The 16,296-nt window shown below is 42.6% G+C and overlaps 1 protein-coding gene across 1 annotated transcript in view; it reads left to right on the top strand.

Moving 5' to 3' along the window:
• TENM4 (teneurin transmembrane protein 4) overlaps positions 1–16,296 on the top strand; it is a 248,881-nt gene that overhangs the window by 104,951 nt on the left and 127,634 nt on the right. The window contains exon 11 of the mRNA XM_078852201.1: positions 3,228–3,413. Coding sequence (XP_078708327.1) covers positions 3,228–3,413 — 186 coding nt within the window. The remainder of the gene's footprint in view (positions 1–3,227; positions 3,414–16,296) is intronic.

Below are 16,296 nucleotides of genomic sequence, written 5' to 3'. Positions count from 1 at the left end.
GGGCAGCACACGGAGCCCTGGACTTAAATGCAAAAAGTCTTGAACTTCTTCAATCTCAAGGCATTTCTTCTCCTCTGGTTACGGGGTCTTTGCCATAAAGTGTTTAGTTTTTACTCTGTTTACTTTATTTTCTCCCAGACTTATCGTCTCACAGGTCAGCCAAAGAGAGCCAACTTTTTTTCAGTGCAGGTGCTCAGCTTGACTCCTACATGAGTTAATTTGAACATCGAATGCAATCACATGATACCCCAATAGGCCTAGTTCCGTGACTGTGTAGTCTGCTGATTAGAGCAGCGGGCAGGAAATAAGGATTGCTGGGTTCTGTTCCCAGCTATCCTACTGATCTGAGGGGCATCACTTAACTGGTCTGTGCCTCGTTTTCCCAGTGTGCACTGTGGCGTGACAATACTCACAATCCCACATGAGAGTTGAGAGAATCAATTTGTTAATTCCAGAAACAAAGGGTAAAACTTTCAAAAACACAAGTGACTCAGGAACCTACAAACCTTTAAAAATCTGGGCCTTTGGCACTTTGGAGCCTGTGTTCCATTGACTCCTGAGGGCCAGATTTTAAAGATATTTAGGCACCTACAGATACAGATAGGCTCCTGGTGGGGTTTTCAAAAGCACCTAAGCACCACTAGCCACCTACCTGCATCGTTAGGCTCCTAAATACTTCTGAAAATCTGTCCCTAAGACACTTTTGAAAATGGCACTTAAGGTCATGAGTCACTTCAGTGCTTCTGAAAATGGTAGTCCAAGTACATTATTAAAAATTGAATGCTGCATGATTCAGCAGAAAGAGTTCAAGGACAGAAATGAAGGGAATTGGCTGGAGGAGAAGGGATGGATCGTGGGTTTCCAACCCTCTAGGATTGGCCTGGAGTCTCCAGGAATTAAAGATTTAATATTTAATTAAAAATTATGTCACGTGATGAAATCTTCAGGAATACATCCAACCAAAATTGGAAATCCAAGGTGGATCACTTGATAAATTGCTCTGCTCTGTTCATTTCCTCTGAAGCATCTGGCACTGGCCGCTTTCAGAAGACAGAATAGTGGGCTTGATGGACCATTGGTCTAACCCAGTATGGTTGTTCTTATATACTTATGTTCTTACAATTGCAAACACATAAATTGTAGTATGTGGCAAGCAGCTAGAAAGTTTGTAAGGCACTTTGTGAATGAGGTGTGTTCTACAAGGGCTAGGTATTATTATTTCTTACAGTAATTACTCTTTGTAAAGAGCTTTGAGTGCCTTGAAGGAAAGGGTCCATTTAATTGTAAGGTCGTAAAACCCCTGCTGACTGGCTTTATGGACACACCAAATCTCCCTCTCCAAATCAAAATGAACTCAGCAGCCCCACCAAGCATAGCAGAAGCACCTCAAAGTCTCTGTATATCTGAAGATCCCTGTCACTGGCCATATTAATTAGAAAAAGACTAAGGCAAGCTTACATAAGGGTGAATTTCAGTCAGGTGTGATGTTAATGCAGGCTGAGTAGTCCTGAATTTTTTATGTGCAGTCAGTGACCTGAAGCAAATGTTTCATCTGATACCAACCCCTTCTTCACCCACAAACTTCTAGGACTAAATCCTGCCCCTAATATACTGAGACACACAAAAGGGGAGAGACTGAAGCCATTCTGGGCTCCTTAGCCACGCTGGTGGGACATAACAGGATGGCGTGAGGAGTGGGAGGGAAATGTGCTCCGTAGAGCACCTTACTGCACCTTAACATGAGAGTGTCATGCACAGTTCCTCGTGCCTGCTAGCAGCATACATGCTTAGGGCTGTGGGGGCCTCTTAACACCCCAAGCAAGCTGATCCTTCCCCACTCAGCTGTGGCCTGCTAGCTGGTGCATTCACCACTGCCCTGCCTGTCGAGTACTTGGCTAGAATTCTGCCCAGCTCTGTACAGGCGCACTGAAAGGAAAAATGTTCCTGTCCCCTCTCCCTATGCCCTCCTTCCTCTCCTCCCCCCTCCCCCCCCCCGTGAGGGTTATAGCAGAGAGAGTCGTGTCCCTAGAAACGGACGGCAGCTAAGGGGGATTAAATACTGAACTGCTGGGCAGATTCGGCCCCGTTCATATGTGCTGTGCGGAACTGCCAGGGAGTAGAGGGAGTCATTAGTCTGAGAAGAAGTCAAGGTGTTTGAACTCACATGTGGCTTGAAAGGGAGAGAGTGTCGTTAGGTTTGTGTTACACAGATCGAAGGGAAGAAGTCAGCTGACCAGTCTGGAGTCCAGTGAAGCAGCAATGGAGGCATGTCATTTCATTTGCTGCGTAACGCCACTTTGGGGTTTGTTTTCCTGTGAGCCAGTGTCCAATGATAACAGCAGAAATAGGCACTTACCATCTGTGTCATGGATATCTGGTCCCCTCCAGCCGTTTTTCTCCAGACCAATAATAAAATAAGATGTAGATGAAAGGGCCAGGTTTTAGGATTTTAGGGCCAGATTTTCAGCGATGCCAAGCACCCCACAGTCTCACCAGAGATCTGTGGGCACCTAGCACATCTACAGATAAGGCCTGCAGGGTCTGATCCTGCCAGGAGACGAGTGCCAAGGTATTGAGCATCCTCAGCTTCCAGTGACATCAGGGAGAGTTGAGGACACATAGCAGCCCTGCAAGCAGCAGACCATAAATCTCATCAGGTAAGAGTATAGGCCCCTCAGTGCCCGGAAGAGGATTTTTAATGAGGGAGCGGTAAAACAGAGTCCTGGCTTCACCCACAGAGAAAACCTAATAAAAATGTTCTTTATTAACGTTAACCAAAACTAAAAGAGGTGATTTAATGAATCTCAGCTCCTGCATCATGGGATAACAAGCTGCAAATAAACTTTGCCAGCACTTAACTTTATCATTGGTGATTTATCAGTGCATTGTTTTCACACTTAACCAGTTTTTAATTAAATTTGACTTTTGTTCCGTTTGTTGGAAGAGCCTTTCCCTTTGGATGTGGTCAGCACAAAAGCTTGAGGAGTGTGATAGAATTTGAAAGCAAAGAGGAGGATCAATCGCAGCAGACCTCTGCAATCCATGTCCGTCTCTTTTTTCTAATCTATTTATTAGATTCTTATTGTCAGAAAGGATTAGTGTTATGAGCGGCAGGAATTCCTTTCATTCCCCGTAAGGCGAGGTAGTGAAGTGTGGCTGCTTTGTTAACAATAACATTCTGGATTTCTCCCCCGACCCCACCCTCTCTCTTTTTTCCTCTCCCACAGAGATTTGTGCAGCGGATTGCGGAGGGCACGGCATCTGTGTCGGAGGCACCTGCCGCTGCGAGGAGGGATGGATGGGCGCAGCCTGTGATCAGCGGGCGTGTCACCCACGCTGCAATGAGCATGGGACATGTCGGGATGGCAAGTGTGAATGCAGCCCGGGCTGGAATGGAGAGCACTGCACTATTGGTAGGGGGAAAATAATTTTAAAAGAATAATTGAGGAACAGGGAGAGGATGGGGGAGAAAAGAAGCATGCTTAATTGAATCTATGTGATTTAGTGTAGCATGAGCACCTTTGTTCTTGGATTTCAAGTTCTGACATCATACATTTTCATCTGGGAACAAGACAAAATGTCCTTTCATTTGGTGATGACCCGGTTAGATATATATATTTTACTATCAGAAGTGAAATATACATATATAGTGTTTGATCTGTCAGACACAAGCTGTCAAACCTTACCTAGATGCTTCAAAAATTGACTCTTGTAAAAGGTCTTTTCGTTGACCTCCAAGACTCCTCTGTACTGTGATATCAGCTTATTCAGAAACATGCAGCCTATTTTAAGTTTCTTTTACCCTGACTCACGCCATTATTTGCACAGTGACACGGAGAATTATATTCAGAAAATTTCTCGCTGATTTTCAAAGCTGTCTTGCTAATTCTCTCTCTGCCTTGCTGTCTCTCTAGGCATCTCCCTTTTCTTTCTCACCATCTTCGTACATCTAATGCACCTGGCAGTTACCTTAAGCGCTGAACTTGTGGTGCACAGATCACTATTATTTATAACGTACCATCAATCTGCTTAACATTATAGAGACTGGCACTGTCCCTGCCTTAAGACATCTGTATGCTCATTAATAACATGGTTCAGATTTACGCTGCCTCTTCATCTGAGTTAAGTTTACTCCCTGCTGCACCTTGCCTTTTCTTCTGAGTATCACAACTTTGCCCATTTGATCCCAGTTCAGTGGAGTTGCCTACACAACCTGTCCAAGTCACACAACTGCTAACATTAGTAGTATCCAGCCTACACTTAGATTCACTAATGGGTCTCAGTGACACCAGAGTGGATCTGGCGTAGCTCAGCTGATGCCCAAGGAGTCACTCCAGATTTACACTAGTGTCACCAAGTGCAGAATTTGGCCCTCTGTTTTTTATCAGTTATTCTTACATTCATTTGTCAACATAGCTAAGCATCCAAGTTATCAGCCTGGGCACCATTCACACATGCAAAGATAGTTAATAACTGAAGCATAATCACAAATACTTTAATTCCAGCAATAGGATAATGCAACAAACCATGTTTGTGGCTCAGTTCTGGCTAATGTCCCTCTACCACATTATGGTTTTCACAGACATTCCTAAAGAATAATGTCTGGCACTCAAAAACTCCCCACGACTCATTAGAAATTACATTCTGTTTTCTCTTCCACATGCCTAACAGCTTTCAGCTCTTCCCATTAACAGTGGGTGAAAATCCCTCTCACAAATGACTTTAAACTGAAAGGAAAGCAACCATGTGTTAATTGGGGAACTGTGGTTACGTAATATTGTTTCATAGTTCTATTTACAACACTGTGTTCACCAAACTGTAGACTTTGAGGTGATGGATAGCAAAAAAAATTCATCATTATCCTTGGGGAAAATACTTACATTTAGGGAAATGTCCTAAATCCAGAGGACAATTTAATTTGGGCTGTATTCATACACAAGAGTACCCAGTTCATACAGTGGATCTTATTCTATTAATGCTGATGCAAAAACAAAATATAAATTTCTTCGTAGTAATACAAAGAAAGTGTGTGATATTTCAGGCTGCAGCTGACAGACCAAGATTGCTTTCAAACAGGTTTTACCTTTCACACTAATTAAAGTGACCGTATTGTTTGCAGCACTCCTCATTCTTGGAATAGGGAGTCTACATTATCATGGCAAAGGCAAACACTGCAATGCAGCAAGCATCGAGATTTTAATGGCACCCACTGTACTTTCATACAGTACTACATTCCCATTGCAGTGCTGTCTGGGCTTTAGGAACCATCCCTTATTTTGAGTGCAGATGTAATTCAGTTTCCTTTCCCCTCCGCCTTCCCCCCAGACACTGTGGTTTAACAACAAATTTGTACATAGACTCATGCCTCTGAAGCTGTAAACCATATTTCCTACAGAATATTCATTGGTAATTGTATAGAATGTAAAGGAGATTTGACAAAGTCATAAATATCCAAGGAAACTGAATGGCGTGTGAAGGAGTAATAAGCTAGTAATATTGGCACAGATGAAAGGACATTGACTTGGAATTACATTAAGTGTGTGGTAAGCATTCCCGTTGTCCTTGTGTAATTTCCCTGCATGGCAACTTGTTCTGTTGACAGTAATCCCTTATATGTCTATGTCGTTGCCCAGCCTGCGTTAGCAATGAGAAGCATAAAACCCCATTGCTGAAGTAATTCTTTAATAATATTGCCATGTGTGCAGGTAACAGTGGTAGAAATGGATGATACAAGTAAAGGAAGTTTCTCCTTCCATTTCCTGTTGAGCACATATGAGAGTAAGAACTCCTTTTATTTTCTCATTTACTGGGAAGGAATAAGTAGGAAGCACTTTCTCATGCTACCAGGGAACTGTGATCTCAGTGGATTAATTTTGTTTGCTCATACAAAGAGTTACATTACCAAGTATAGTAGCTTGATTGCTCACGTTCTGAGATTTCATTAGCGTAACCTCAGTTAATTCCCAACCAGGAAATTGATGCAGAAGCTTGTGTTCATCATCCTAATTCAGCAACTTTCCTTCATTGAGGCAAGAGGGTGGAACATAAAGTTGATTATTTAACTGCAGGAATCTTTAAATCCTGCAGAATTGCTTAATTTATGTACTCTGAATTCTTAAAACAAGAACTAAGGAACGTACACAATGCAGCCCCAGTGCTTTTGCATAAACAATCACACGCACTCTGAACAGTCTGGGCTGTAATCAGTGCCTCTCAGTTTCTACTTGACCAGCTGGAATCCAAACAAGACACATTAAGCCAGGATTCTCTTCTCTTTGGGGTAAAAGTTCTAAGCTACTATCAGACCAGAACTATAGGTTTTCAGATGTCTGAGCATGCTAGAGTATTTGGCCCTATCTCCAGTAGAAACTGAGCTGTGTATGACAACCAGTCTCACAACTGAACACAGTTTGGTGTTTTCCGTGGAGAGGATCAAACCATGGTCAGCACCCACTGCACAAGTGTGTTTGATGCCTCATTCCAACACGCTTTCTGCATCAGCTTTAAACACAGGCTGGCCCCAGATGAGGCGGGGAATTGTAATTGGTATTGGATGCCAAACATGGGGCAGCTTCAAGAGCTGACACAGCCTTTGTCAGTATCACTATGGCATAAACTCATGTTATCTCCACTTGCTAAGCACATAAGGGCTGCATTCTGCCCTCTCACTTACGTTTATGTTAGACCATTTTAACTCCAGTGACTTCATTGAAGCTGTACCTGATTTACTCGGGTGAGAGGTAGAACAGGAGCAGGCCACATAGTATATTAGAGCCATTGCTCCAAAACCCTTTTATTTCCTAAGCTCATTCTGCATGCCCGTTGTACAGATTTCCTTTGCACCTTTCCAAAGGAATGCCCACAAGTGATCCAATGACACAACATGTACATGGGAACAATAGGAGTACAGGGAGAAATATTTATATGTGAATCTACTAGTGTGGCATAAGTTTGGGGCCACATACAAGATATACTCATATGAGGCTGCATTGTTCTTCAAACCATCTAAGTTAAAAGGTAACATCTGCAAATAATTGATATAGCTGGCCTGGCAACTCCCTCAATTTTTTTCCTCTGTAAACATTTTCACATCTGTAAATTTCAGCTGTGAAGCAAAACTTTGGCCGAGGTTTTGTATGTTGGGCTGCTCTGAATTTTTAAACCAGAATCGCCCATTCCTGGACTTCTGCAGCCATCCGGGCTTGTAGCAAAGCTGTGCTGCATGTATTCAGTCCTTCTATGTGGGAGTGATTTGTGAACGACAGTCCATTGGTGTCTAACTCTGGGAATTAAGGCCCTCTTAGCTCAGTACAAAAGTGGGCTTGTGCTTCAACTAACCCATTAGACTCACAGGACTCTAGATTCAAAGGGTGGGGGAAAGAAATTCTGCTAAAGGTTTGTGACCCTCTGCTTGGGTGGTCTCCATGAACCGATCTGAAATGAGAAACTCCCCCTTAGGGTGCAAGGACTCCTCTGAGAGCAAGATCACAGGGAGCTTAGGAATAGTGCTGGAACTGGAAAAATAACATGAAACAGCTCTTACTTAACAACAGTTGTGGGAGCAAAGTGTTTGAGAGAGGGAGCAAAAGAGAGAAAAGCAGAAAATTCCCTCAAGCATCTTTTTTAACAGAGATCAAATGATGTTAAGAGAAGTAGTGTGGTCTGCTGGCTAGAGCAGAGAGCTGCAAGGCATGACTTCTGGGTTCTATTTTTGCCTCTGCCACTGACTTCTTCTGTGACCTTGGGCAGACCGATTAGGTAGCCATTTTCAAAGGCACTCGACTTCTTTTGACTTACAGTGAGAACTGGGCACACGACTGTCCTGTGTGCCTCCACAACGTCTCTGTACTTCACTTTATCTTTCCTTACAATGGGTGTATTAATATTTACCTTCCTTGCAGAGCTGTTGTGAGGTTAGTTTAATTTTCGAAAGCAATTTGAGATCTTGGACTGTATAAATGCAATATGTTACCATTAAGGAGATCCAAAAGTAAAAGACTTTCCAATTCCAATAGTTCCACAGGGGAACAAGACATCTTTGTTAAGAAAATGTGATACTGTTAGGCAAGGTGGAAGAATTTTAGAAAGATGCTGTTTATCCTATCGCAGAGGTGGGTTGTTCCAAGCGATCAGAACCTTACAATGTTCTGCCATTTATTTTTACCTTCCTGTTTCTCTTGCTCAGCTTATTGAATCCCTGCAACCAGACTAAATGGATGATTGAACACAGCCTTCCTCAGTTCTTTGATTGAGAATAGTTTTGTTCCACCTTTTCTTTCTCCTCTCCACACAATAAAAGTTTTTTTCTTTTAATATCATAGCAAACTTTCCTGTGCCTTTCTTTGCACCTGCACAATCTCATAATAAGCTGTACTGCACTTATTCAATCCTACCTTAAATGTCCTGTCTTTTATCTCCCAAGCTCACTATCTGGATAAGGTAGTGAAAGGTATGGTCTTCCTTCCTCTTTTTTCCTGTTGTCTTTGTGTTTTTTTTAAAAAATGCACCGTGAACATGCTGTCTTGAGGTTGCATCTTTTACTCATTGTCACAAATCTTTTGTTAATACCTGGAAGGGTGAACGTTTCGGTCATTTCGGTAGGAAATGTGTCTGGAGCGTCATCCTTTGTAGATGCTGTGATCTCGTGTTAACATTATATCAGTGTTCCCTTCCTCTCTCCCTCCCCTCCACAACATCTCTCATCCCCCACCCCACCCAGCCAGGTAATCAATCAGGAGGAAAAAAAACATGTCTGTCAATACAGCAGGTGCCCTACGCAGCGTTTGTTTTATTAAATGTATATGATCCATATGGTAACAAGCAGGTGAGTGTGTTTTCTGTATGAAGTTTCTAGATTTTGATCGCTAGGTGAGAAATGTTCCCGGGGGTGCTTAAGGGGAGATATTTTTCTTTATATGAAAATGCTATGGTCTTTGGGCCAAGTCCTCCAGTTGTGTAAATCAGTAAAATTCCATTGAAGTTCATGGAATTGTATTGATTTATCCTAACTGAATATCTGGCCCTACATGCCTGTTTGTATTGGTAAAACAAGTCTGGAGCCTGATTCTGATCTCATCTTGGTGTCAATCAGAAGGAAACGGAGTTACGCTGTCAGGAAACCAGTGCAATTGTTTTTCACATCAAATTCAAAACACTTAGTTGTTCCTATCTCAGAGCCACAATTCATTATCTGATTTAATTTATGAAATTGTAGCTGTAGTGGCCAAATTGACTTTTAATTAGAAATATTGACTGCAGTCCCAAAATGTGCAGTAACTATATAAGATGCCGAAACAATGAACATTTCCCAGATAAGTATAACAAACGGACAATAAATGTGATTGTGTTGGACACAAATGTCCTTCTAGGTGGCTGCTGATACCACACAGAACAGTCAGTTTCCCATTTAAAAAAAAAAACAGCTCAAGGAAAGCTTTTTCTACCACTAAATTTAGACTTCAAAATCCTTTATGGTTGTGAGCAATCAGAAATGGTAACCAACCATTAGAGGTTCATGGAGAAAGACAAACATGCCAAAATATTGGTCCAGTGAATGGTTAAAAGGAAGGGTTTGTCTGTAGGCTTTCACTGTGTGACAAAAAACATGGTGGTCCTGACAGCTGCACTTCTCCAGGTGAATTTATGATCTGGCATCTGTTTCCTGCTTCATTTGTTATTAAAGTGCATGTTCAAGTAGAACCACAAATAGGGAAAGTCTCTGAGTGGCCAGCCCTGTCTTAATGATAAGGAAATGTCAATGGTTTCAACAACTAATTAGTCCTTTCGTGAGAGAGCAGCACCGATGAGCAGTGTCTTTTCTTGAATCTATGGCTTTAGATTGACTATCTGTTCAGTGGCAGTTAATTTTCTCTAATTGCACAGGGTCAATGAAACACTCTTGACTTGCTTTAAACTAAAAAAAAAAAGGGGGGGTCTTTATTAGATTAAGGAACATGGCTCTTTGTCTTTCTTTATGGAGTAACAGTGTTGGCATTCTTAAAAGAATATATAGGTCAGCACCAGGCGGTGTGATCAGAACTTCTTGCTAATGTTGTACATGTCAGTGCTTTGCATTACAAAAACTCTCCGGATTTCTTCCTTTCATCTCCATTTGCACTGGAGAAGATTGGATCAAAGGGTAACAGATAAGCACCAAGGGGAAACAGAAGATGAAAAATCATCTTGCAGAGCCTCTCTCCTTGAGATTCAGGGACCAGAGGTAATGAGTAGCCCCGCACACTGTCCCATTTTTTAAAATGTCTTCTACAAATATACCCTCTTGCTCTGGACAGCCTTTTGACTGATTCTAATTGCCAGGAATAAAGTCTCATTGTACTTACTGAATTTTGCAGTGGGTAATGGGTTAAGCAACATATTATGAATAAACCATTCACTTGCCATTTACATTGCATTCCCTCCTTTAGAAGGATTAGCAATAGCTGAATCTTTCAACGTACATGATTTTTACTTGGCTAAATGCTCGGTGTGCAATTTTCAGAATTACATTTCTCATGCCATTTTGGCTTTCTTAATTATTAACATATTTCTGGTTGAAATCCCTCCCCAGCAGTCCTGGCTTTTTGAGGTTGAGTAGGATTGACTGCTGGCTTTCCTACTGTTTTAATGTAAACCAGTGAGTCAGTCAAGGCTCTAGAATAGGCCTCTTCTTGTTTCAAAGGGGGAGAGCAAATTTCAGGAGCGAACTTCAACGTGGGTAAAACCAAGAAGTTCTTCACTAACAAAGGGCTGTACTGAAATCAGTTCATCTTATCACTGGCATTGGGCCCTCCAGACTAAAGTCGCTTTTTCAAAACTTATAGTGGTCTTCCTTAAAAATTCATTCTGTTTGGAAGTTTCTCCTTGTTTGAGAGAGTTTCCCTATATCCTAAATGCCACTGGAACAGATAATATAACTCAGGATAATTCATACCTGGTTAGTGGTGAATAACTCTCATCTGAAAAGTTAATCACCTAAATCTGTAATAAGGCCCCTAAATAAATGGTCTGATATTAAAAGGTGCTGCGCATCCACATCTCCCTTTGAAGTCAGTGAATTTTGTTGAGGGTTCAGGTCTTCTGAAAATCATTTCACTTATTTTGGTGCATAACTCTATGCACCCAAGTTTGATGAGTGCTGAATTCACAGCTCCTGGTGCAGTCACTTGCCAAATCCTACTTGCCCAATTAGTATGGGTGTATTTACATGAGTGAGACAAGCAAGATTAAGCCTTAATATACTAGGAACCATCTGATTTTGGGCTCCTTCATCCCTCTCTTAGGAGCATTACTCTGCTGGCCCATTGGTTGAGTGGTTTTAAAACATTTTACTGTGTTCCCATTGTATGGAAAGATCTGTTAATGCCTTGCTTTCCCTTGGAGCACACAGAACTTTTCTAGATAACTTTAAAGTTATTGTTCTTGTTTGCAACTACTGGTTGCATTCCTCGGAGTTGCATCCAGCTGTGGCCACCTGGATTCAGAACTCCACTAGGTCTGGTGAGACACATCAGGAGGTGCATCAGTGCCTTTTTTCATAGCCTGATAGAGGAAAGACAAAGAAGAGAATAAATTAATTCTCCTAGCGCTACTTGAAGATCAAACCTGAGTAAGTCTTATCCCTTAAGCCAAATTTTATATGGCAATGAGGCTTAACTTGAAGGAAGTACCAACTACACTTAGTTTATAATTGAGTCTAATTAGGGGGCCTTAATTTTTCAGATCATTAACAGGGTGTTATTCTGGCTACCAATCGTAAAATGGCAGGGTAATCTCTTGCTAGTTCTGGTGAACGTCCCTGTGATAGTATGACATTCATTTTTGTCTAGTTGAAACAAGTCCCTTTTTTCCCAATGTACTCATGGTCGAAGCTGCTTTTTGCATCGTATGCTTGAAGTCCCCATGGATGGGCAAAGCTGCCTCCCCTTTTCTCTTAAGACCAGTTTTTATAGCAACATCCGCAAGTGTTTCAATTAGAAACCCACATAGGACCCAGTCTTGCACTACCTACTCAGGTAAAGCTCCCATTGACTCTGTGAGATCTCCACAGATTTAGGGACAGCAGAAATAGGTCCTTAAAAGTTTTTTTTTTTCTAAAACCCCATTCAGATTTTAAATTCCCTCTCCCGTCCAAATTTCAGTTAATAAAAACTAGCAGGCAAAAGCACCAACCATCAAAAACCACAGAGCTTGCAAAACACGGTGGCCTGGATCTGAGGGGAATGTACAGAGCATGTATATTCCAGCCCTGCTGATAGTCAGAAGTGCTTCTCAAACACCGGATTATCTTGAGGCTTTAGTACATAGGTTTTATGGAAAGGTACATAATACTGTATGTACTCATATCCATGGCATGGTGACTGTAGCCATGTCATACACTACAGAGACACGTAATAAATAGGATGTATCATGCACTTTGCCTGCCCTCTGCCCACCAATCTGTCTCCTCTAGGTGCTAGTCCAACATTCCAGACTTCTGAGTCCCAGCAAGCAGCCCCAGTTGAGATTTTTTTAAGCCAACCTGACAGACAAATGTTTCTTTCTTTACCCCTAAATTTCCCCTCCCAGCCAGTGTCCCAGGATGGAGAGGATTGAGTCCTCCACCCCCATTTCAGTATGTTAAAACATCACAACCTTAGTGTCTGAAATCTTACAGCTTGGCAGGGGCTAGGAAGAGGAGCTTTATCCCACTGGGAAATGGAGATTCACAGCTTCCCAATGGAACATACAGCACTGGCTCCTGGCCCTGGAAGGGCCCAAGATACTATACGTTAGAACCGTGCTACTCAAAGTGGTGGCACCGGTTCGCGAGCCATCGGCTCCCAGTCTGCGCGCACATTGGGGGAAAAAAATGCCTGTCCCCCACATCAGATAGCTTGAGAAGCACTAAGTTAGAGTACTGACATTGTGTATATCATACACACACACTTGACTGGGGCGAGTTTTTCTATCCATCTTCTTTCCAAGCCACTTGTCATAGTTTCCTTGGATTCAACTGGACAAGGTTCAGTGGGAGTCATGAAAATCCATTCAGGTTGAGGTAAAATAGGTTTTATATATATAAACATATTGGAAATTTCATCCAAAAGATGGTTAAAAGAATGTTAAGGTTGCAAAGTCAAGCTCCCAAAAGTGAGGAAATGACAGAATTAAGGTTTAATTACATGATCACATATTTTTTCTTCAGGACCCCTGCCTCGTTCCGTGCACAGGACAGACTGTGCTCGCTGAATGAGCAGTTAATACATCCTATTTAAAGAGGATGGCTCTAGACTGTTCTCAATGGTAGCAGATGACAGAACGAGGAGTAATGGTCCTGCACTTAGGATGGAAGAATCCAATGCACTGCTACAGACTAGGGACCGAATGGCTAGGCAGCAGTTCTGCGGAAAAGGACCTAGGGGTGACAGTGGGCGAGAAGCTGGATATGAGTCAGCAGTGTGCCCTTGTTGCCAAGAAGGCCAATGGCATTTTGGGATGTATAAGTAGGGGCATAGCGAGCAGATCGAGGGACGTGATCGTTCCCCTCTATTCGACATTGGTGAGGCCTCATCTGGAGTACTGTGTCCAGTTTTGGGCCCCACACTACAAGAAGGATGTGGATAAATTGTAGAGGGTCCAGCGAAGGGCAACAAAAATGATTAGGGGTCTAGAACACATGACTTATGAGGAGAGGCTGAGGGAGCTGGGATTGTTTAGCCTGCAGAAGAGAAGAATGAGGGGGGATTTGATAGCTGCTTTCAACTACCTGAAAGGGGGTTCCAAAGAGGATGGCTCTAGACTGTTCTCAATGGTAGCAGATGACAGAACGAGGAGTAATGGTCTCAAGTTGCAGTGGGGGAGGTTTAGATTGGATATTAGGAAAAACTTTTTCACTAAGAGGGTGGTGAAACACTGGAATGCGTTAGCTAGGGAGGTGGTAGAATCTCCTTCCTTAGAGGTTTTTAAGGTCAGGCTTGACAAAGCCCTGGCTGGGATGATTTAACTGGGAATTGGTCCTGCTTCGAGCAGGGGGTTGGACTAGATGACCTTCAGGGGTCCCTTCCAACCCTGATATTCTATGATTCTATGATTCTATGATTCTAAGTCAGCCATAAAAATGTTGGCATACTGTGGGGCAATGCGGGTACCCATAGCAGTGCCGCTGATCTGAAGGTATACATTGTCCCCAAATGTAAAATAGTTATGAGTAAGGACAAAGTCACAAAGTTCAGCCACCAGGTTAGCCGTGACATTATCGGGGATAGTGTTCTTGACGGCTTGTAGTCCATCTTTGTGTGGAATGTTGGTGTAGAGGGCTTCTACATCCATAGTGGCCAGGATGGTGTTATTAGGAAGATCACTGAGGGATTGTAGTTTCCTCAGGAAGTCAGTGGTGTCTCGAAGGTAGCTGGGAGTGCTGGTAGCGTAGGGCGTGAGGAGGGAGTCTACATAGCCAGACAATCCTGCTGTCAGGGTGCCAATGCCTGAGATTTCCAGGTTTATGGAGCTTGGGTAGTAGATAGAATATCCCAGGTCAGGGTTCCAGGTGTGTGTCTGTGCGGATTTGATCTTGTGCTTTTTCAGGAAGTTTCTTGAGCAAATGCTGTAGTTTCTTTTGGTAACTCTCAGTGGGATCAGAGGGTAATGGCTTGTAGAAAGTGGTGTTGGAGAGCTGCCGAGCAGCCTCTTGTTCATATTCCGACCTATTCATGATGACAACAGCACCTCCTTTGTCAGCCTTTTTGATTATGATGTCAGAGTTGTTTCTGAGGCTGTGGATGGCATTGTGTTCCGCACGGCTGAGGTTATGGGGCAAGGGATGCTGCTTTTCCACAATTTCAGCCCATGCATGTCGGCGGAAGCACTCTGTGTAGAAGTCCAGTCTGCTGTTTCGACCTTCAGGAGGAGTCCACCTAGAATTCTTCTTTTTGTAGTGTTGGTAGGGAGGTCTCTGTGGATTAGTATGTTGTTCAGAGGTATGTTGGAAATATTCCTTGAGTCGGAGATGTCGAAAATAGGATTCTAGGTCACCACAGAACTGTATCATGTTCGTGGGGGTGGAGGGGCAGAAGGAGAGGCCCCGAGATGGGACAGCTGCTTCTGCTGGGCTGAGAGTATAGTTGGATAGGTGAACAATATTGCTGGGTGGGTTGAGGGAACCATTGCTGTGGACCCTTGTGGCATGTAGTAGTTTAGAAATTTTAGTGTCCTTTTTCTTTTGTAGAGAAGCAAAGTGTGTGTTATAAATGGCTTGTCTAGTTTTAGTAAAGTCCAGCCATGAGGAAGTTTGTGTGGAAGGCTGGTTTTTTATGAGAGTATCCATTTTTGAGAGCTCATTCTTAATCTTTCCCTGTTTGCTGTAGAGGATGTTGATCAGGTGATTCCGCAGTTTCTTTGAGAGCGTGTGGCACAAGCTGTCAGCATAGTCTGTGTGGTATGTAGATTGTAATGGATTTTTTACCTTCAGTCTTTTTGGTACGATGTCCATCTGTTTGCATTTGGAAAGGAAGATGATGTCTGTCTGTATCTGTACAAGTTTTTTCATGCAGTTGATAGATTTCCACTCCATATTTACATGGACAAATGACATATTTTGCTGCTAATCTTGTCCTTGGAAATTGCTGAACCTTTTTAGCTGAAACTTTAAAAAAAAATCAGTCTGAGACAGACATTGAGCACAGACATTGAGCATGGAAAATTTCAGCTCAAATGTCTAAAGTTTGGTAAAGTTACAAGCTGCTGAAGACAGGGCTACATAATGGGACATGTCAAGCAGCCTTGACTGTAGGCAGAGCTGCCAGTTCTGGCTATAATAACATACACACATACACACACACATGCTTTAGAGGTGTGACATACTGTGTGTGTGTGTGTGTGTGTGTGTAAATGTAAAAAGGTCATTTTTAAAGAGGTTTTCCTGGCTCCCTCTGATGCTTGTTCAGGTGGACCCATGCAAAGTTGGACCCATTCACTGCCTTTGAAAGCAGATGGATAGAAAAAATAGTGTCAGTAAAAGTGTTTAAATCTCTATTAAACAGATATTACAAACTGAAATGGTGCTTCTGGAACCTGTGCAGAGTACATGAGGGTGTGGTGTGGTAGGAATGCTCTACCAGCACTTGTATGGGATGACTTACATAACTCACTCATGGCCCTGCCTCTTGGGAACAATGCAGTCATCCCAAAGTCATGTCGATAAACTCTTCATAGTAAATCTCACCATCGTGTAGTCTCTCTTCACAGACAGATATGTACATATATATATATATATATATGTAGAAGCAGAGTGGCCCATTGGAGAGGACACTAAAGTGAGGC

Source organism: Lepidochelys kempii, chromosome 1 (genome assembly GCF_965140285.1).
Source record: "Lepidochelys kempii isolate rLepKem1 chromosome 1, rLepKem1.hap1, whole genome shotgun sequence".
NCBI classification, from domain to species: Eukaryota; Metazoa; Chordata; order Testudines; family Cheloniidae; genus Lepidochelys; species Lepidochelys kempii.
This window is presented reverse-complemented; position numbering and strand designations above follow the sequence as displayed.